The sequence below is a fragment of the Monodon monoceros genome, unplaced genomic scaffold (assembly GCF_005190385.1).
Source record: "Monodon monoceros isolate NGI ecotype Baffin Bay Population unplaced genomic scaffold, NGI_Narwhal_1 Super_Scaffold_12, whole genome shotgun sequence".
NCBI lineage: Eukaryota > Metazoa > Chordata > Mammalia > Artiodactyla > Monodontidae > Monodon > Monodon monoceros.
In genome coordinates, this window is record NW_021703768.1 from 146,101,310 (window position 1) to 146,123,007 (window position 21,698).

General features: G+C 53.7%; 1 protein-coding gene across 1 annotated transcript in view; it reads left to right on the plus strand.

The window, feature by feature from the left end:
* Positions 1-18,751, plus strand: part of FGF18 (fibroblast growth factor 18) — a 34,836-nt gene extending 16,085 nt beyond the window's left edge. Inside the window, exons 4-5 of the mRNA XM_029218128.1 lie at positions 11,207-11,313; positions 18,127-18,751. Coding sequence (XP_029073961.1) covers positions 11,207-11,313; positions 18,127-18,393 — 374 coding nt within the window. The 3' untranslated portion in view covers positions 18,394-18,751. The remainder of the gene's footprint in view (positions 1-11,206; positions 11,314-18,126) is intronic.
* The last annotated feature ends 2,947 nt before the right edge of the window (positions 18,752-21,698 follow it).

Sequence of the window (21,698 nt, forward strand, 5' to 3'; positions counted from 1 at the left end):
CCCAGTGAGCTAACCCTGACTCCCTTCCCTCCCTAAGCCCCCAGTGAACTAACCCTGACTCCCTTCCCTCCCTAAGCCCCACAAAGACCCTCAGCAGTGAGTGAAGCAGGCAGGACTCCTCCCTCCTAGAGCCTGGAGGGGATTTAGGGGCCAGACACTGAGCAAATACTGACCACACCTCCATCGCTTCCTACCTTCTCAGGCCCAGGTTCTGGGAGGTGTCCCAGGCCCCAGCCTTGGGTGGGGGGGAGCTGGGGCTGTAGGTGGCCACAGTACGTGCGTGCCTGCGGCCGAGCCTGCCAGCCTGGGTTTCTCCGAGATGATGCTCCGTCTGCCCGCCAGCCCCTGCCCATTGCAGTCAAGACATGACAGCAAGACAAATAATTTCTTGGATCTTTTATCTTGGACACCATTTATTTTCCCTCAGCCCCGGGGCAGGACTGACCTCATGGTAGGGCCCAAGTGTGGCAGCTGCACCGTCACTGGGGGCTGGGCCAGGCCGGGCTGGGCAGGGCTGGGCCACGCTGGGCTCCTGCTTCTCCAGGCCAGCTGCCTCCCCTCCCTTCTCCTGCCCCATCACTCTTTACTGCCTCCATCCCTCCCTCCCTCGTCCCCCTTCTTCCTTTCTCAGTCTGGCTGCTTCTCCTTTTATCTGGGCATCTCTCTCTCTGAGTCCTTCTCCCCTCCTTCTGGCTGTTTCTGTCCATTTCTCTGTCTCCCCCCTCCTCACCATCTCTGTCTTTCTCCCTGCTTCCCTTTCTCCGACCACAGCTTTCCATCCCTCCTCCCCACCTCTCCCAGGCCCTCTGCTGGCCGCCTCTCTGGGGCCTCGTCTCTCTGTGCCCCCCCTCCGTGGACGCCTGGCTGTGCTGGGCAGACCCAGGTGCTGGTTTTCCCTGGGATCTGCTGTCCAGTTGCTGCCAGGGAAGGGGCAGCTGGCTGGCTGGGGCGGGAGGGAGGTGCCCTCCTGGGGAGTCCCCGGAGCTCTGGCTGGCCCCTCCAGGCTGGGAGAGTACAGGGGGGTCAGACTCTGGTCTGAACCATCTGTCCAGGCTCTGAGATAGGAGTCAAGAGCTTGGGAGGGAGAGGAGGCCAGAAATGGCCGGCCCCTCCCTCCAGAAGCCACTTGTCCTCTCATTTCCTCTGCCTGCACTGGAGACTCGGGGGATCTCACCTGCTGTGTAACCTTGCCTTCTCTGAGCCTCAGCTTCCCTCTGTACATTACAAGGGCTGTACCAGAGCAGCGCTTCTTAAACACTAACATGCGTCGGAATCACTGAGGGTTCTCATTAAAATGCTGATGTTGATTCAGAGAGTCTGGGTTGGGGCCTTGAGCCCTGCATGTCTAACAAGCGCCCTGGTGGTGCTGGGGGACCACCCCTGGAGTATCCAGGGACTCGCCCGTCTTGGCTTCTCCTCCAGCTCCACAAACTCTAGATTTAATGATTCTCTGTCAGGGAATATGTTTATCATTCCTCCAATCCCCCAACACCCAGGGCAGCCAGGGGCCTTGCTGGCCGCTGAGGCTGCTCTATTTAAATGTCGCATTAGAAACGCAGATGAGGTGAAGGGATCCCATCTGTGAGCCCTGGGAGAGGAAGTGAGACAATGGAGCCAACTGAGGCTTCCAATCTAGATAATCAATACAAATATTATTGGGAGGGTGATTTATGTGGCCAAGCCGGGCAGGAGGATGGGGCTGTGATAGAGGCTTGCCCTGCCTGTGGGGGAGGGGCAGCCAGTAGTCCTCAGTCAGGCCAGGGGGCCCAGGATGGTCTGAGAACCTGCTCCCTCCTTCTCAGGGCTCCATCCAGCTGAAAGAATGGTGTCTTCTGAGACTTGCATTCATACACAGTTAGAATGCAGTCTGGGAATTTCAGCAAACACCAAGTATAAACAATCCCTATAAATGCCTGGAATCTGGAATCCCCAGAAACGCCCGGAATCTCAGATCTGAGTCTGTAAAACACTCAGAATCTCAGATTTGACAGCGTCCCGAGGCGCTAGACCCCACAGGCAGGTAGGTGCAAGATGCAGGCCCACCTTTGTCTGGGTGCCCTGCCCAGGAGCTCTTGGCCGACTTTGCAGCCGTGAGCGGTCTTCGGTGAGATCTGCATAGATGTCAGCCAGGCTTCTACACCAGGCTATTCTGCAAGAGTTTCTCCCCATGGCTCCCTGAAGCTTTCCCAGAGCACTCTGAGGGCCCTGAGGTTGGCTGTTCTAGGAATGCAGGACTTTCTTAGCTTTAGGTTCGGCTCTGGAGGGAGAGGTATGCTGGCCAGGGGGCTAAAGGCTTAGGTAGTGGGACACCTGGCCGGCCAGGAACTGGGGGAGGGCCACCCTGCCCACCCGGGATTATTACATCAGCCCCTCCCCTTCCTGCCCTTGGTCCTGGTCACCTTTGTCCTGCAGGTAGTTGCCACCTTGAAGAAACAGCACTGGGCCAGGAGGCAGGACCCCTGGGTTCCAGTGGCAGCTCGGTCGCTGAGCAGCCCCCAGTGCGGGGGACAAGCATGTCTGGCTCTGGGCCTGGTTTCTTCACCTGCTAAGCAAGGATGAGAAGGCCCCACTCTACCTGCCTCCAAGGTTGATGCCCTTCAGCTGGGATGTGGAGGTGTCAGCACCCCCTGGCTACAGGAAGCAGGGCTGCTGGGTGGTGGGACTTGAGTCTCAGCAGAGGAGCACCTGGGGTCAGCTGAGCCAGCCCTCAGGGAGGGGGAGGGGCCCCAGCACCGGGGATGGTGGTGTGGGAGCAACTCTGCTTTTATAAGCCACGTGGTTGGATATTCCTGCCTATTTTCATTTGCAGAAAAGGGCTCCTCTACTTGATTAAGAAAAAAAGGCCAGAACACCCAAGGTTTTGCAGTAGGCCAGCCTCCCAGGACTGACAGTGCCCGGAACATCCCCAAGCAGGCCTCCGGAGGGGCTGTGATAGCCAGGGAGGTGGTCTTTTGAGAGGGTGGGCATGTGGATTCTGGAGTCGAATGGAATTGGAATCTCAGTTCCACCACTTACGAGCTGGAGACCTTAGGTGTGTGTGAGCCTTTCTGGTCCTGTTTACTCTTTTGTAAAATGGGGTAATTGAAATGAGAGAATATCTTATTCTCAAAGAGTATATGATTATTAAAGCAAGAATATTCATAATAACCACCTGAACTCCGTGCTGTTGTATGGCGGCAGGGGGATACCGTCATAGGCTCAGGTGAAGGTTTCCCCTCTCGAGAACGGATTCGTGGGGCTTCCAGAAGGGATACTGCTTCTCTCCCCTTAGTGGGGCCCTGGCATATCAGCTGCAGTTTAGAAGAGGCTTCTTCAGCATGATTCCGAGCAGCAGGGCGGACTGGCCATGCTCTGGCTGCCGTCTCAGGCTGGGTGCGGAAGGGTATCTCGACCCTTCTGTTGCGTGCGGCCCGGTCTCTCGGTTCACACCTGGATCCCTCCCTCACTGGGCGATACAGCGGTGAGTGAGGCCGCCCAGGCCCAGCCCTCAGGGAGCCCCCAGGCGAGAGCCCCTTCTCCTTTCCAAGGGCTGACTCTGAGTAGGGAGAGCCTGGGTCCCTCACTCTCTGTGTCCCCTTGGGCGCTTTCCATCCCGTCCCTGCACCAGTGGGTTTCCTCACAATTGTGGGAAGGCGTGGGCAGGGCACCGAGTGTGTACTGTGTGGGCTTGTTCCAGTTAGGCATGGATTAGTCTGTGATTCCAGCTGTGTCACCACTGCTCAGGGTCACAGGGAGTCAGCCTGCCCCAGCATGGGCTCTGCCCCTCGAGGCAGCTCCCCCGTTCACCCTTGCCCCTCTGAGAACGTGAGCTCCTTGAAAGCAGTGACCTTTCTGCCTGTCTGCATGTCTAGTACATGTCCTGAGAGCAGGCCCCCCTTAAAGGTTACTGGATAAATGAATAAAATAATTACGGGGCCACGCAAAGCACAATCAGGGGCTGACTTGCGTGACTCACCTAGGAAAGTATGTGGGGTCTTCCAGGGCTTTTGCTGGAAGTGGGAGGGGGCCCTCTGGTCCCCATTTCTCTCATCCTGGTACCTGCTGCAGGGCCGTGCTGGAGCAAGGAGCCAGGTCCTTTGGGCTGGCTGGTGTGGTTGAGGCAGCAGAGATTCTTTTCTCTGAGTCTGACGGCCCATAGTCCCTTCTCCACACCACAGTCCAAAACGTGAGACTGTGTCACTCCGTTAGTCAAAGGCTCTCAGCTCATTTAGAATGCAGTCCAAGTCCTTGGCTCTGCAGGAAGGCCTGGTGTAGCCTGGCTCTTGACTAGCACACTAACCTCGGGCTCTACTGCCCCGTCCGTCCTTGCCCGCTCTGCTCCAGCCCCAGCGAGCTTCCTGCCGCCCTTGGAACACGCCAAGCATGTCCCCAGCTAAGGGCCTTTGCTGTGTCCTCAACCTGGGGATGCCCTTCTCCCAGATGTCCCCATGGCTTTTGCTCCCTCGCCTCACTCAGACTACCGTTCGGTTGTCCCCTTATCAGGGAATTCCTGTCTCTGTCCTCTCGTGGGTATGTTTCTCTTCCTAGCACTTATTGCTACCTGAGGTTCTGGTAAGTATTTCGTTATTCGCTCTCTGTGTCTCCTGTTACAGTGCAAACTCTAAGGCTAGGCCGCTTCAGTCTACTGTGTTCACTGCTGTGTCCCCTGCACAGAGCCAGCCACAAACAACGGTTCAGTACAGGCTTGGGCCAGTGAATACATGGCTGACCCATGTGTGCGTCCGGGAGTGTAGATGGGACCACTTCCCCGGGGCGGGGGCAAGTGCCTGGCACAGAGCCCAGCACACAGTAGGTACCTGGGCAATCCGTGCTCCCTTCCTCTTCTCCTGTCCTCCTCTCCCATCCTTCCTTCCAGCCAGCCTTGCATCTTGCAACAAGGATACAGTGAGCGACAGGACCAGCTTCCCCGAGGGGCGCTCCCAGCTGGGAAGGGGCATTAATATCTCTGTCTGAACCCCCTGCCCTCTGAGCTCATGTTCCACGACTTCTGTCCCCAGTGAGGAGTGGCCACCCACACGTCGCTGACTCTGCAGCTCAAGTGGCCACATGAGAGATGCAGCTAGGATTAAATATAGCTCCCGATCGATCCTATTGATCCTTTCTCTCTTCCTTTCCAGCTCGCCCACGTGGCCTGCGAACCTCCTTGGGGGACTTTAGGAGAAGGGGAACCATGGGCATCTTTGGGGAAAGGCCACAGTGGGTGTGTGTGGGTGTGTGAGGATAGTGATGCTGAAACATCTCCAGAAGGGGCTCCTTCCCCCCACCCCCACTTCTTTCCCTTCCCCTCGCCTCGACCTGGTCCACCTTCAGAGGGGAGGAAGGGAGTATGATTTGGTGTGACCTCCCAGTGCCTTTTGTGGCAAGGACGTTTCCTCGCTGGAGGATGGTGCCTGGAGAGTGGCCAGCAGCATTGTCAGCACTGGAATTGTAGCGGCCGGCTGGCCGGCTTCTGGCCACCCCGTGCAGGGTCTGGATACGGCCAGCTCTGCCCAGCCTCTCACTGGCTCCCAGCTCCCCCACTGCTCTCTCAGGTCTTGGGGATTTAACCCCCGAGGCTTGGGGGAAAAGAAACCAATTCTCCTGCTTAGCTTTTTCCAGTTCCCTTTCTCTGGATCTTCTGTGTTCCTCTTTGTATGTGTCTGTCTGGCTCTCTGTCTGCCTCTTGGTCTTTCCCTGTCGTTTCCTACCCTTCAAACCAAAAGTCTTTAAAGTGAGGCTATGGATTGCCCGCAGGGAAGCCCAGCTAGGGAATCACACTGGAATCAGGCAATCAATCCATCCATCAAAGTCATTTCTTTTTTCTCTGCCATGGCTGACCTGCCTGATGTCTGTCCTGCTCTGCTCACCTCTGTCTGAATCTCTCTGTCTCAGGCTAGCTCCGGAGTTCCTCTGTCTGTGTTCAAATCCTGGTCCTACTGCGTGACTCTGGCAAGTAACTTAACTGCTCAGGGCCTCAGTTTCTTCATCTGTAAAATGGGTGTAATCGTGCCTACCTCATGGGGTTGTTGTGAGGATCTAATGAGACATTCCACATTCAGACTCCAAGCACAGTGCCTGACAGATGGTAAATGCTCAAATAAGTATTAACAGTTTTTGTTTTGTTTTGTTAATTGTCATTGTTACTCCACGCATTTAAGAGAAACGGGGAAAAAAAGACAGCATGAGTTCTTATTGAAAGGGCTTTCTTTCTGGCTCCTTTTTCTTCCACTTTCTCTTTTTCCTTTTCTGCTTTCCTCTCTCAATGCTGGAGAAGGGATTGGGTCCTTCGAGCTCCTGGCCCCCAGCCATGGGCAGGCGCTGGGCTTCTGCTCTGTGCTGGGCCCTGGTAAGACAGGCTCTGTGGAATTTGCCTTCAGGGGAGCTGGGTTGTGGAACCCCCCCATCCTGCACTCACTCACCCTCTGGTGCGTGCAACCTTTCCTTCTAGTCAAAACCAGATCTGAAGTCATTTCATGCCTCTCTGGCTGCGGTTTGAACCCAGACTTGGGTGCTCCTATGGGCTCCCCCACCTCCCAGAATCAGCTCGAAGGTATTTTCCTCAGGGTGACCGTTGGCACCCCTTCCTCCCTCAAGGTCATTTGGAAGCGGAGCTGAGGAGGGATGGGCCCCAACCTTTGGCTCTTTGGGCACCCCAACCCACAGACCTCTGCCTCAAGAAGGTGAGGTCAAGTGAAGACCTTCTCTGCCTGCCTTTGTTGTTCGTTCGCTCACTAACTCCCCCAGGAAAGGGACTGGTGTGGAGGAGAAGTGACCGGTGGGGGAGACAGGCTAAGACCCAGACTTCCGTGTTAGCCTGCCTGGGTTTGAATCCTGCCTGCGTTTTAACTTCATCCCTGTCTGACCTTGGGACTCAATTTTCTCACCTGTAAAATGGGGATAATAAAAAAATAGTTCTAATCTCCTGGGATTGTTGTAAGGATGGGTGGGTAGGAGCTCAGAGTTCTAGTGAGTGGCAGGAGTAACACGGTGGGGTGGGTGGGTAGAGGGAAGAGTTGCTAAGGGCATTGACCTGGAATCAGAGACTTGGTTTGAACTTCTACCCTGCTTTTACTACCTGTGTACCATTAGGCAAGTCCCTTTACCTCCCTGAATCTCATTTGCTTTAACTTTTAAGTAGCTTTATTCATACCTACCTCACCAAGCCCTTTATGCACTTACTAAAATTTACTTATTGGTCATTTGCTGTGAGCCAGGTATGGGCTAGGTGCTAGAAACCACAGTGGTGAATGAGACAGTTAAGGGCCTGCCTTCATGGAGCTTACCTTCCAGTGGATAGAGACAGACAATAGAAAAGGTAGCAAATAAAACAACTTGGGGAAGAGCTGTGAGGAAAATGGAGCGGGGCTGGGGGCTTCCCTGGTGGTGCAGTGGTTGGGAGTTCGCCTGCCGATGCAAGGGACGCGGGTTCGTGACCCGGTCCGGGAGGATCCCACATGCCGCGGAGCGGCTGGGCCCGTGAGCTGTGGCCGCTGGGCCTGCGCGTCCGGAGCCTGTGCTCCTCAGCGGGAGAGGCCACAACAGTGAGAGGCCCGCGTGCCACAAAAAAAAAAAAAAAAAAAAAGAAAGAAAATGGAGCAGGGGGTGGCTAGAGCTGAACTGGGAGGATAGTGCAACATGGGACAGCATGGCCAGGGAAGGCCTCTCTGAGGAGGTGGCATCTGAGCTGAGATGTCAACCTAGGAAGTGAGAAGCCACTATGGGAAGCTCTGGGCAAAGCAATCTCCAGGCAGAGGAAAAGTGCAAAGGCCCTGAGGTGGGAGTGTGCTTAGTGTCTTAGAGCAGGAACAGTAAGGAGGCTTGTGTGGCTGGAGGGCTGTGAGGGAGGGAGGGAGGTGGGAGCAGGCAGCAGGGGCCAGACCACGTGCCCCTTCCGGGTCCCCGTAAAGAGTCTGGGTTTTTAGTGGGTTGGAGATCCATAGGAGGCTTTAGCAGGGACGAGGCACAATTAATTTTATATTTTAAAAGGATCCCTCTGGCTGCTGTGTAGAGAAGAGACTGCTGGGGACAAGAGTGGCAGAGAGAGGGTGGGGGCATGCCAGGGTGGTGAGGGGCGAGATACCATCCTCAACCCCTCCCGCCTGGCCTGGGACAGACACGAGAATGGAACTGAGCGGAGATGAGGTTGCTAGCTCCTGAGAGCTGCATCTTGGGGGCTTGGGGCTTGAGTCAAGAGAAGGGGGAACGTGATGCTGAGGACCAGGCAGGCTCTGGGGCAAACCTGGTCTGAGCGGGCGGAGCCTCTCTTTCTGAGAAATGCTGCTGCTATTACTCCCCAAAGACTTTACATAATCCTGGCCCGGCTTGCTCCTCATTATGTCATGTGCTGAGTGGAGTCTAGGTCACTCCATGGCTTGTTGCAGTCGGGGAAGAACAGATTTCTGGCTCCCTGGGCACAGAGGCTGGTGCAGACCCTGCCCTCGCTGGGGTGAGGGAGACTGGCTTGCAGGGGTGGAGGTGCAGTCCAGCCCCAGCCCCAGGCCCTTTGGATGGCTTAGGCAGAGGCCAGGGCTTCCTGAGATGGGCTGTGGTTAATGAGAGATGGCGGTTGTGCTTTGAGCCAAGTCTCCCCAGAGCTGGGGACCCTCCTCTGGGACCCAGGCCCCAGCAGGGAGAGCCAGGCAGACCTGACGTCAGCCCTTCCTGCTGGGTTGCTTCTCTGAACCTCAGTTTCCTGCACTGTAAAAAGGGGACAAAGGTACCCAACCTTGTGGGGATATGTGACTTTAGGAGGCTCACATGGGAGCCAGATCCAGCGTGCAGTAGGAGCTCTTCTGAGGACAGAGGCCCAGGCATGTGCTACGGGAGGGCAGACAGAGCATTTTTCCCCCTTGGACTCACCTGGAGTTGCCTGGGCCCCAGCCCTGTGGCCTCACCCTCTTCTTAGGGTTTCCCATGCCTGCCCCTCTCCAATGCCAGAGACATTCAGAATAGGGTCAAGCCCCATTCCCACTGCATGGGTAAGGAAACTGGGGCTCAGAGGGGTGTGTGGCTTACTCAAGGTCACACCCCCAGGATGCAATTCCAGAATTGCCCCATGAATCCCAGTCTAAGGCATTTTCTGATGCACTCACATTGTGGGGTGCCTGCGACCCTGGAGGATGCTGAGGAAGTTCAGGGCAGAGGGCACACCTTGGGGAGGCAAGTTCTGCTCCACCTCTGCCCTTTTACACACATCCGATTTTTTTTCCACTACTTTTTTTTTTTCTGGGAAACCAGTTTTGTTTTGCAGTTATTAGGAAACTTAAACAATAATTACTGAGCTTCCCCTACCCAGCCTCTGAGAACAGGGTGCTAGGCCCTTTACAGCATCATTTTATATAATCCTCACCATAACTGTTGAAGATTGGAGATGACTATTCCCATTTTACAGATGAAGAAACTGAGGCCCAAGGTCATACAGTGACAAGTGGGGCCAGGGATTCATATCCATATCTGTGCATTTCAAAGCTCTCACCTATCCCCTTACACATGCTACCTTTGTCAGAAGCTCCTAGAGTTGGGGACCCTCCTGACCCCCCAACAACCCCCATCCCGTGAGGGGCCTGAGCTTTGTGAGGAGATACAGAAAGCATGTCCCAGAGCTGCTGTGATGTTTGGCCCTTGGTTCCCAGGGACCAAGCTAAGAGGAGAGTTAATGGGGAATTTGAGTTAAGGGGAACAGGGAACATGAAGGGCTTGTAACCCCCTATCTCAGTGTTGGTTAACATTCTCAACTCAGTGGTTTACTAGGGATGGGGGAAGGTGGAGAGAAGAATGTGCCCCCCCACCCTTGTTCCTAGAATTACTAAATTCTTGTTAGATCTTTAAATTTTATGTAAATTCTTCTTTTTTTCCTTGGAATGGTGGGTATCATATTTTAATTAGTAGTGGTGTCAAAGGAAGGCTAGATTAATTATTGGAAATCCTGAGTTCCAGATGGTTTTAATTTTCACAGCAGGGCACCAGGGTATATATTTAAACTTTTTTTTTATTAAAATCATACCTAGTATATTTTAGGGGCACTGAGGTACACTCTTTGTGGCTCCAAGGATACTGTGTTTAGGGCTATGATTTTTGTTATTGAGAAGCAAGTCCCTTGTCACTGAAATAAAAATTTTGTGGGTGAGGGAGGGGCAGGTGCTGGGAAGCAAAGAGTCAGGGGAGGGAGGGTGAGAATGGGGGGTGCGTCATAGGCAAAGAAGGGGGTGGTGGTGGTGGGAAATCCAGGCACAGGGATTCAGGTTCAGAGAGGGCACATGACCTGCCAAAGTCACACAGCACCTTACTGAGGAGAAAATGTGGACTGCCAGAGGGACAGGGAGGGGTCTCACAGTATGCCTAATCAAGAGGCAGTCACCCTTTGGCCACTTGAGGTCCTTGTTTAGTCAGGCCTTTGGGGATCAGCTCTGGACACCCCCATCCTGAGGGAGGCTCTGTGGAGCATAGATGGTTTAGCATGGGGCCTCCCACTCCTCACCAGGGGGTACTGGGTCCTGGTTGGGACTTCCGGGCTCCTGGGAGGTAGTTATTCTTCAGCCTTGGTGGCCTTGATTGAGGAAGGTGAAATATTATGCAGATAGCCTCCTTTCCCCAGGGACTCGAAACACCCCTCCCTGACCTTTCCCCACTTCAAGTGGCCAGGGCACTCCCTCACCCATATCCCCAGAGGGGAGGGGACTCTCCAGCTGTTGTTTTCCCTGGAGGAAGGGGCCTGTGACCTAAATTTTGGAGGAAGCAGCTTGGCATTCCACAAGGCAAGGTGTGTATGTGTGTGTTTTGTGTGCGTGTGTGTGTGTGTGTGTGTGTGGTGTGCATGCCTGTGTGAGCTCACGTGCCTCTGAATGTCTGACCCCTTAGTCCAGGGACTGCTGCTTTTCTGGGGTTATTTGTGTGGCTGTCTGTCCTGCCTTGGGGAAGGGTATTGGCGGAGGAGGGGAAGTGGATGATGAGGGGAGGAGAAGGCACACTGGTCTTCAGCCACAAGGGGCGATCTGGGTCCCAAGTGGAGTCAAGAGAGGCTGGGAGTCGGGGAACAGGTGTCAGACAGCTTCTCTCCCTGCCTAAGGGGCAGGGTGCTCCCGAGAGACCTGTCAGAGGCATCCCCCATGCCTGATTTGGGGGCAGTGGGAGGTCCAGGGACAGGGTCAGGGATCATGTCACTGAGTCTTTAGGCCAGCCATTGCCCCTGGTAAAAAAATGTGTCTTGTTCTCCTTCTGCCTTTCGAAGCCCAGCTCCTAGTGGAGACAGATACCTTCGGTAGTCAAGTCCGGATCAAGGGCAAGGAGACGGAATTCTACCTGTGTATGAACCGGAAAGGCAAGCTTGTGGGGAAGGTAAGTGATGGTCTAGATTGGGTGGGTCCCCCAGCAGCTCTGGGTAGCTGGAACAGTGCATCCAGGGCCCTATCATTCCCAAATGGAAAACAGGCCCCATGAATGTGTGTGTGTGTGTGTGTGTGTGTGTGTGCGCGTGCGTGTGTGTGTCCCAGGGACTTCTCTGTCCCCGCACCTGCAGCCTGTCAGGCCGAGGTATCTGTGGCTGTGACTTTGGTGAGCACGCAGGGCCCTGATCTCTCCTGGTGGATGTGGAGCTCTGGCTTGCTTGGTAGTGGGAGAATCCTCGAGGGGTTCTGAGGCTCCCTGCCTGAATGTACCTGATGTCTGGGAACAGGGAACCATTAGGCCAAGGGCAGGGGCTGCAGCATTGTTTTAACAATCACCAGGGGTTTACGACTCCTCAAAGCAGCGCCTCTGGAACCCAGCAGCCTCGTCAGCTCTGGGCCTCATGATTCTAGCATTTCAGGAAGATTTTATTACTTTGGAATAGGCAAGAGAGCTGCATGTAACAAATTAGGGCAGGGGTGGGGTGTGGACCCACATGCCAGGGGTTCTGAGCCTCCACTGATGCTGCCCCCCTTTTTCCTAGTGTCTGTTTGTGAAGTTCATACACTTGCTTCCTTTGGATGTTCCAGTGGAAAGCATTACTGGTGGTAGCTCTATAGTGGCACGCTCCATGTTTCCTTCTCTCTGCAGGGACCCGACTCACCCCCTATCCAGTTTGTATATTGGAGGGGGCTGTGGCTTCTGCTGGACAGGTGGAGTGGGGGGTGGAGGGTAGACCCAGATTCCAAGGAGGATGGCTTCTTCTACTTGGCGGCAAGACCTTGGGTGATGATTTGCATTTATTACACCTTGTTGGGGGGAAGGAAGCATGACCTCAACTCCTGTTTAAGCCATGGTTTTGAATTGCTGAATCCCTCAATTCTTATCCGTCTCCCCTCCCCCATTCCCAAGTGCCTGTAGAGAAGGTAACAGGCCAGGGTAGAGAAGGTAACAGGTAGAGAAGGTAACAGGCCAGGGACTTGTTACCTGGCTGGACAGAGCCAGGGTATTGTTGCTTATTATTTGTTAATAACAACGGTACCAATAGCCTCTGTTAATTGAGCACCTGCTTTCTGCTGGGCACTGAGCAAAAATGCTCCAAAATAATCCCAAGAGGTTGGTACCGCCACCATCCCCATTTCCCAGATGAGAAAGCTGAGGCTTGGCCACATCCGGGCACTTGTCCCAGGTCCCACGCTAGAGGTAGGCGGGCTTCAAAGCCCGGTTTGGAAGGCAAAGGAATCCAGCAGCACTGCCCACACCGACTGGAGCTTCTCAAAGAGCAAAATAATAGTAATCCATGTAGCGCCGCCCCGGGATGCCAAGGAGTGGTTTTAATTAGTGATTCACTTTCCGCGTCCCGAGGCCGGCCCGCCGGCCAGCGAGGGGGTCCGGGGCAGGGGCGGCGGGCAGGCCGGGCGCCGGGTGCCCTGGCCTGGCCGTGCGTTTCCTGTGGCGGCGCGGCAAGCACCGCGTCAGGCGCTTTGTTCTCCTGCCCGCCTGGGCCGCCTCCCAGGCCCAACCTGCTTGCAGTTGTGCGCCCGGCTTTCTCCCCCCAACCTTTTTTTTTTGTTGTTTAAAGGAGGGGCCGCGCTGCAGCCCGCCGTGCCCAGTGCCTGCGCGCCCCTCCCTCCCCGTCTACGCGGTTCCCGGCATCTTGACCCCAGGAGGGCCGTCTTGGGGTCAAAAGAACAGCCCCGTCCCTTCGGGCTGCTCCCCGCCGCCGGCCGCCCTCCGCCCGCCCGCCGGCTGGCCGCTGAGTCACCGCTTCCACAGGAGCCGGCTCCGATTTCCTGCCCCCTCGCCCTCTCTCCCGTCATTAATATTGGGGATGGTTCAGCTGGCGGCGAGGCTCCGCGTAGCCCAGGGAGGCTCGCCCCCGCCCGCCCCCTCCTCTCCCCTCCCCTCGCTCCGCCCCGCTTGCTGCAGCTCCCCCTCGTCATCCCTTTCCGGTCTTCTGGGCTGACCTGGGTGGCTCCAAGGGCGCCCCACCAACCCACCGCACCCTAGTCCTGACTTTGCCCTGGGCAGGTCCCCCTGTTGGCCTCTGCCTAGCCCAGCGCCCCTCACTCTCTGGCTCCTGCAGCTGGAACCCCAGGCCCTTGGGTTGCTGTTCCATCACAGACGCCCCAGCCGGTCAGACCCCAGTCCTGGAATTACTCTAGATAGCTGGTGTGTCTGCTGCTTCCCTAAGTCCTGCCTCTGTTCTGGCCTCATACCTTCTCGGGAATAATGTTCCTCAGCGGCCTCAGGCTCCACCTCCAGGCCTTTCCCCGGTGCCCATCCTCGGCTTTCTAAAGCACAAAAGGGATCAGGTCTTCCCCACCCTCTGCCCCCAGCTCAGCTCAGAACCAGCCCCTGGGTCCTCACCACCTACCCGAGAAAGGCTACACTCCTCGGGGAGAGCTTCCCCGCCCTCGTGGTCCTTATGTCACGGACACATGGCACTGCCAGCCTCTACTCCCTGAGGGGGCCTTCAGGCTTTGTGCATGCTGTACCCTTTGCCAGGACTGCCCTTCCCTTGACCATCCTGCCATGAGTTCTGGCTCATCCTGCCATAGCCTCTGGCTTCACTGACTGCTCAGTCAGCGCACCCGCCCTGAAGCCCATAGCCCGTCACACAGCCGTCTCTCTCCGTTCTGTTAACCTGGGTTGTCACTGTCTGTCTTCGGGCCTGCATCCCCCGCTGCATCCAATTGTGGATCCATCCATCATGCTTCTTGTACCTGCCCAAAGGGCTGCAGGGGCACCAAAGAAATAGAAATGTGGGTGCTTGCTTTCTGAGGATTGACTCTTAACCTACAGCCAGAATTAGCCACATGAGGCCCAGGAATCCAAGTGCCCTGACCTCACTGAGCCTCAGTGTCCTTACCTGTAAAATGGGAAGATACCACTGGCACTTAGTAGGCACTTACTTGTTAAACATGACTTACCTTCCTCTTTGAAGCCAGGTCCTTCACCTGTGGGACTCCTTGACCTCAGCTTAGGCTCTGGCTCCTTTGGCTCAACAGGATAGCTTCCTTGGATGGTCTTGACCCTGGGTGTCAGTCTTCTACATATCTGACCACAGCTGGACACATCTGGCTGAGCCCCCAGCAGAGCCTTTGCCAATGTTCCAGACCCTTGGCTGTGCTACTCCCTCTGCTGCATTGTACCCATCATATACCAGAGCTCTTCTCCCCCGCTTCTCCTTGCCACCTCTCTGGACCCCACGTCCACCTGACCTAGGAGATAGTACTTCCTTTCATTCCATAAAGAGTTGTTGAGCGTCAAACACTATGTACTAGGCAGTTTTTCCCCATTTGTGGACATTCAACCCAGATGGATTTTTCTCATCTGCCCCCTCCTGTGTGATTACTGGTGTGTCCTCTTTGGGGCAACATAGGGCCCCAGACCCTTTCAGGGCAGAGGGTACCCTGCCTACCACTGTATCTTTGTGAAGACTGCTTTGGTTGGAAGTGACTGAAACCCAATTCAAAATGCCTTTAAGCATAAAAGGACTTTTTTGCCTATGTAACTAAAAACGTCCAGGGAGTAGTTCTAGTTTCAAGGAAGATTAGATCTAGGGGCCAAATGATGTGATCAGGATTCAGTCTTCAGGTCAAATAGAAGGAATAGGACTCCAGTTTGGAAAGAAGGAGGTTGGAGGTGGCAGAGGGGGAGAGATGATCAAATTCTACTAAATCACCAAGGTTCTGGGATGGGCTATTCACTTACTCTCTAAATATTGATGATCTGTCAGCATTTTCAGAGGTGAGGCCCATGCATATGTGTTTTTTAAAATCTCTGCAGGCCGTAAGCAGGGTTATAGAGGTACTCAGCAGAGGTGAGGGTCAAGCCCCAGGACAGCCTACTGTTAGCTTCTTATCCACTGGGTCTGAGTTCATGGTGGGGAACTTGTGACCATCATAGGCCCCATGGCTCCTCCCAAGGGGCTCCTGACCTCTGGAGTGTCAGGAATCTCAGCCTGAAGCCCAGATCCTCAACCCAGACGTGAATGAGCACGTGTGCCAGGCAGTGTGCTGGCCCTTGAACCTCCGAGTTCTTGCTTCATGCCCACGGTGGCTCTGTGGGCCTGGGGGAGGGGAGGTGTTTTGATGGGCAGCACCCACTCTTCCATACCCTTTCTCCTCATGGGCCTGTCTGGCGCTAGACAGCAGAGACGCGAGCTACATGTGGCAAACGCAGGTTCAAATCCTGGCTCTGCCACTTAACAAGCTCCGTGACCTTGGGAAAGCCATTTTTGCCTCTTTGAACAGTTTTCTTCTACCAGGTAGAGTCTACCTTAGCAAGTTATGAGGATTAAATGAGACAATGCATGTGGAAATGTCTGGCCTGTAGTTGGCAATCAATAAATTCTGAATGTGAGTGAATGGATGAGGAGGGAGACCAAGGCTGGCAGGCAGAGAGCTCCAGCCCTCTGCTCACTCTTCTCGGCACATCCCCCAGAGGAGGGGCCTCTCATAGCTCATGACTGTCTCTGGAACATTCGTAAGAGATCCAGGAGGCAGAGTCCATTTTCTTTTGGAGGAAAACCCGTTCGTGTGTCAACCCCACCATTTCTATCCCAGCAGAACTCTCATCCATTTAACCACAAATGCTCTGGGCACCCCTGTCTTGGGCTAAGATTTGTGCTGAGCCAGGAGAGCAACTGAGAAGCAGTCCTGACCTCCTGAAGCTCTTGGGCTGATGAAGAGGCAGGCAGATACAGAATTGCTCTGTTGGGGGGCGGCGGGAGAAGGAATGGGTGTCGAGGGGTTTCGGAAAATGGAGTATGTGAGTTCAGTAAAGCCTGGTGCTTAAATGGAGCCTTGAAGGAAGAGGAGGAAATACCCAGGGAGCTAGATGGCAGTCAGGGAAGGCTTCCCAGGGGAGGTGGTTACTGAACTGAGCCTTGAAGGTTGAAAGCAGTTTTCCAGGCAGATGTTCTAGGGTGGGAAAACAGCCATGGTGTAGCCTTTATTCAGTTTGCTCTGACTGTTCCATGGAAACCAGCCAAGGGACCTGGACTCAGGTTGGATAGGCAGCTTCCAGAATTATTCATGGGGGGCCCAGAGCCCAGAGACCACTCCTTCCTATCAGCCTTGCACATATGCCCTGCTTCCCTCACAATAGTCCCTCACTCCTCACCCAGTCCCTAATGTCCTCTGGGTCCTGTGTGTGTCTCCCAGGCCCTACCCCCCTGCCCACTCTGCAGCCTCCTCAAAAGATCTCTCCTCCAGAGAATGTTTTCTTACCCTGCCTGTCCCATTCTGCGGAGTTCAGCACTTTGTCTGCAGGGCCCAAACTTGCCCTCTGCTCAAAGGTGAACGTTCCTGGAAGCTCCAGCCCGTTTTCCACTTCAAACAAAAGGCTGGAACTCGCACCTCAGTCTCCACGCACAGCCAGACCGCTGGGCTTCCAACTTGGCTGGGCATCCGTCTGTAACGAGGAGTGGGCCCGGCCTAAATTTGGAGATGTTAGCTGGAAACTCAAGTGCTGCTAATTCAGGCCTTCCAACTTTGTGTGTTTCCCACTCTTCCACATAGAGCAACTCGACTTTCTCAAGGAGGAGATTCAAAGCCTGCTTCGCACCACTCTTTGTCCAGATCCAAGGAGGGAGGCCAGACTGTCCAAACCACCTGCTCTTCAGGAATAATTTAACAAGTTCCTACTGTGTGCCAGGCTCATTTATAAGCGTCATTCCTCATAACATCTCTATGGCGCAGGAGTCGTTTTCCCTCTTTGATCCAGGCGAGGAATCCAAAGTTTAGAGTGGAATTAACTAGCCCGAGGTCACATAAGGAAGTGCTAGAGTTGATTCGACTTCTGACTCTGAATCTAGTGCTCCTTGCCTAGCATAGTCTCCCAGGGAGCTCACCTGGGACCCTGAAATCTCAGAACCACGGCTACAGGCTTTGAAGTTTGGCCATGCCCAAACTCTTATTTTTAGAGGCTCCCACCACTCTTCACACCAAACATTAAGATGTACCGCATCCCACATGTAATGGAATTTATATTTAACTATATAACAGTGGAGTTGATTGGCAGTTGAGTGGTTGGCTTCATCTCAGGTTTAGTGCACATCACTTGGGACTCCTTTCTGTTGCATGTGGTAGGACGCTCTCAACTGTTTTTAAAGGACATGAGATATTGTTAGCCCACATAACAGTGAGGTAACTTGAACCTCAGATGCAGCTCGGTCCAGAAGCTAAAAGGTGTGAGGAAGACGCGGTTTCTGTCATTCTCTTCCTCTCGTCTTTCCTTGCTCCAAGCTGGCTTTGTCGTCAGACAGAATTTCCCTTCATGGTGGTACAATGGCTGCCTTAGCTTCAGCATTACATGTTTCCCAAGTGTAAATCGGCCTGTGATTTTGGGGATTACGTACACAAGGGTCTCGAGGAACGCTGATTGGATGGCTCAGGCCACGTGCTGTGCTCTGCACGAGTCATGGGAAATAATGTTTTGATTGGTCAGGTCTAGGCCTCTTGTTCTAGTAGAGCTGAGGTGGAAGCCCCTGGTTACAGTACGGAGAGTGGAAGAGATGGATCCCTGAGTGGTAATGGGAGGGTGTTACCTAACTGGTGAGTAGGGAAGGATGCAGGGGCTAGTATGACAAATCCACTCCATAGATCCAGGGAGTAAAATTGCTGAGGCCAAAGCTTGGGTCAGGCCCTCTCTACTCCATGACCCCAAGCCTTGGCCACCTGCTCATGCCCTCTCTACATAGCTCTGTCCCTTGTGCCTGCCCTCCCCCTTCTCACCTCCTCCTCTCTCTTCCTGCAGCCCGATGGCACCAGCAAAGAGTGTGTGTTCATCGAGAAGGTCCTGGAGAACAACTACACAGCCCTGATGTCGGCCAAGTACTCTGGCTGGTACGTGGGCTTCACCAAGAAGGGGCGGCCACGGAAGGGCCCCAAGACCCGGGAGAACCAGCAGGACGTCCACTTCATGAAGCGCTACCCCAAGGGACAGGCAGAGCTGCAGAAGCCCTTCAAGTACACCACAGTGACCAAGCGGTCCCGGCGGATCCGCCCCACACACCCCGGCTAGGCTGGCCCCGCTGTGGCCCCGCCAGGCTTCCCCAGCCCACACTCACACTCACAGAGAACTGCAATCAGAGGAATATTTTTACATGAAAAATAAGGAAGAATTTCTATTTTTGTATATTGTGTTTAAAAGAAGACAAAAAACTGAACCAAAATTCTTGGGGGAGGGGAGCGATAAGGATTTTATTGTTGACTTGAAACTCCCTATGACAAAAGACTCACACCAAGGGACTGTTGTCAACACACAGGTGCTTGTGTCTCTCTAGGAACAGACAACTCTAAACTTGTCCCCAGAGGAGGACTTGAATGAGGAAAACGACACTCTGAGAAACCAAAGTCCTTTTTCCCAAAGGTTCTGAAAGCAAAAAAAAAAAAAAAAAAAAAGAAAGAAAGACAAAAAAAAGACAAAAAAAGCAAAAAGAACAAAAAAGAGAGAGAGAAAAACAAAGAGAAAGTAGTATCCCCTCACCCCCAACATACTCCCCCCTCTTTCCCAATCCCCTGTCCCTGCCCCAGACTCCCAACAAAAATCGCTCTCTGGTTTGCAGTCATTTATTTATTGTCTGCTGCAAGCTGCCCCGAGACACCGCGCAGGGAAGGTGTGCCCCTCGGAATTCTCGGCGCCTCGACTTCCGACGACAGACGGCCTCGTCCAATCATGGTGACCCTGCATTGCTCACAGTTTTGGAGGATGCTGCTATCAACCTTCCATGACTCACGTGACCTAGTACACCAATGAATAAGGGAATATTTTAAAACCAGCTATATTATATATATTATATATATATAAGCTATTTATTTCACCTCTCTGTATATTGCAGTTTCATGAACCAAGTATTACTGCCTCAACAATTAAAAACAATCGACAAATTATTTAAAAAACCATGAGGCGAGTGGTGGCCGGGGGCAGGGCACAGGTGCCCTTTGTGTTTCATTCTTCTCAGTCTGAGGTCATTGGGCTGAGAGCTGGGGCCTTGCTTATTCATTCATTCATTCATTCATTCATTCATTCGACATGGGCTATGCTCCAGGCACTGTTGTAGGCACTGAGAATGCAGCCTTAAACAAAGCAGATGGAAACCCTTGCCTCCAGAAAGATTAAACTCTAGTGAGTCATGATTCAGTACATACATATGCTCTCACATACATTTACTCTGCACCTCCTATGTTCCAAGGCCTTTCAAGGCCCTGGGGATTTATCAAAGAACACAAGAAAAAAAAATCCCAGCCCGCAAGGAACTTCACTTATAGTAATTCTCTTGATAGCAATGATTCTCTGCTTCATTCATTGACTTATTTGTGGAATCACTTATTCAACATATATTTATTTAGCCCTTACTAAATGCCAGGCACTCTTTTAGGTATTGAAAATTCATCAAAGAACAAAACAGACAAAAAAAAATCATGCTTCATGGAATTTGCAGTCTAGGGATGATTAATTGAGTCATTTGTGGAGTCGACACCTGGGTTTTGCCAGGCACAGGCTGAACAAGGCAGTGGTGGGCCCCACTCTCCTTCTTCTGGTGGTGGAGGGGGTCAGAGGGCCCAGGTCAGGAGGGGACCTGGTGTTTCTCTCCTCAGACTCTCGCGGGCTGGAGCACGAGAAGTGTGTTTGGCATCGTGAACTTCCAGGGGCCTTTTCTCCTACGTCTTCTTTCCTAGGGCCTGCCCCAGGATGTGGAGGTGGAAAGCAGATTGGGCTTGAGGTTGATTGAGGCAAAGGTGCCTCTTATAAGGGTCCTGCTGCTGTCACCTGCCTCCCTTGAAAACGCCGCTTGCCAAGAATGGCCAGAAGAGGTCCCCCGTGAGGCCCTACGGAGAAGGAAGGGGCAGGGCTGGGGGGTGGCGTGGGGGACAGTAGCGCCTTCTCTGCGGAGAGCTCCGGGACAGGGATGGAGCTTGGCTTCTTCCAAGCTCCCTCTATGACCCACCTCTGAGCTCAGGCCAAGCACAATGCTGGGTGCTATCTTTCTTTATCCCTGGGCCCCATCCTGCGTCCTGTGTGTCTGTGGCTCACCCTCCTGCCTGTCACATCACATCTCCTGAGGGCTTTGTGAAGCCCTTTCAGGGGCACAATCTCATTGTGACCTCCTGATAACTTGCGAAGAAGGTACTATCATTATCCCCATTTTATAGATGAGGAAAAGTTTGTCTGCTTCCCCGAGGTCATGGAAAAAGTGGTGGGGCCGGTATCCAAATCCTAGACCTTCTAGGACTGCAGTGCCTGCCACTTGGTGAGTGCTTACTGGGTGTCAGACCCCCTGCTAGGTGCTTCATGTCCACCCCACAGGCATCCAGCAAACATCCCTTGTGTGGGACAGAGTTTGACAGGTGAACAGACTGGGGCTCAGAGACATCACTGACATGCCCAAGACCTCAGGGAGCAGGTGACTGAGTTTGAGATCCTTGGTGATAATAATTGTGGTTGTTATTTATTGGGCACCTATTATGTGTCAGTCCCTTTCACCCTCTATTATTTTACTGAAACAATAACCCTATGAGATGGATATGTACTATCTTTTGCATTGGAGGTTTCAGAGAAGTGAAATGACCTGCCCAAAGCAATCCAAGCTAGAAAATCATGGCACCAGAGTTCAATCAACCAGTCATTCATTCATCTGATAAATATGTATTGTTTACTCTGTGCCAGATGCTGGAGATACCGCAATGAGCTGAGCAGAGCCCTTGCCCTCGTGGAGCTTACATTCCATTGGGGAAGATACAGTAAGCCAAATAAATATAAAATATGTCAGGTAGTGGTAAATCATAAGGAAAAAGAAAATAGGGTGAGGGGTTAGAGGTGATGGGGCTACTATTTTAGAGAGAACGGTCAGGGAAGGCCTCTGGAGGGGGGACCCATGCAAACACTGAGGGGAAGAGCATTCCAGGCAGAGGGAAGAGAGAGTGCTAAGGCCTGGAGGCCTGTCAACGGAATAAGGAGGGGCCGGTGGGGCTACTGCAGAATGGACGAGGGAGGCTGAGTTTTGGAGGGGGCCAGACTTGAACTTTTTTATTTGGAGTGAGATGGGGAGCCACATGTGATGTGCCTTACACTTGAAAGGGACTCCTCTGGCTGCTGCATGGAGAAGGGCGGGCAGACTCCAGCCTGGGGCTGCCTGAGGCCATAACGACCCTGCCTTACCTCCTGCTCCTGGCTATGCCTGCCTCTTCCCCCCAGCACATCCTCAGGCCTCCATCCTCATCCCACAGGCTGCTGGCACCTCCCACACCCAACTCCTTGCCTTTGCTCCCTCTCAGGGGCCATGGGGCCCCTGATGATTTCCTTTCCTTGGCCCTCTAGAGCAGTGG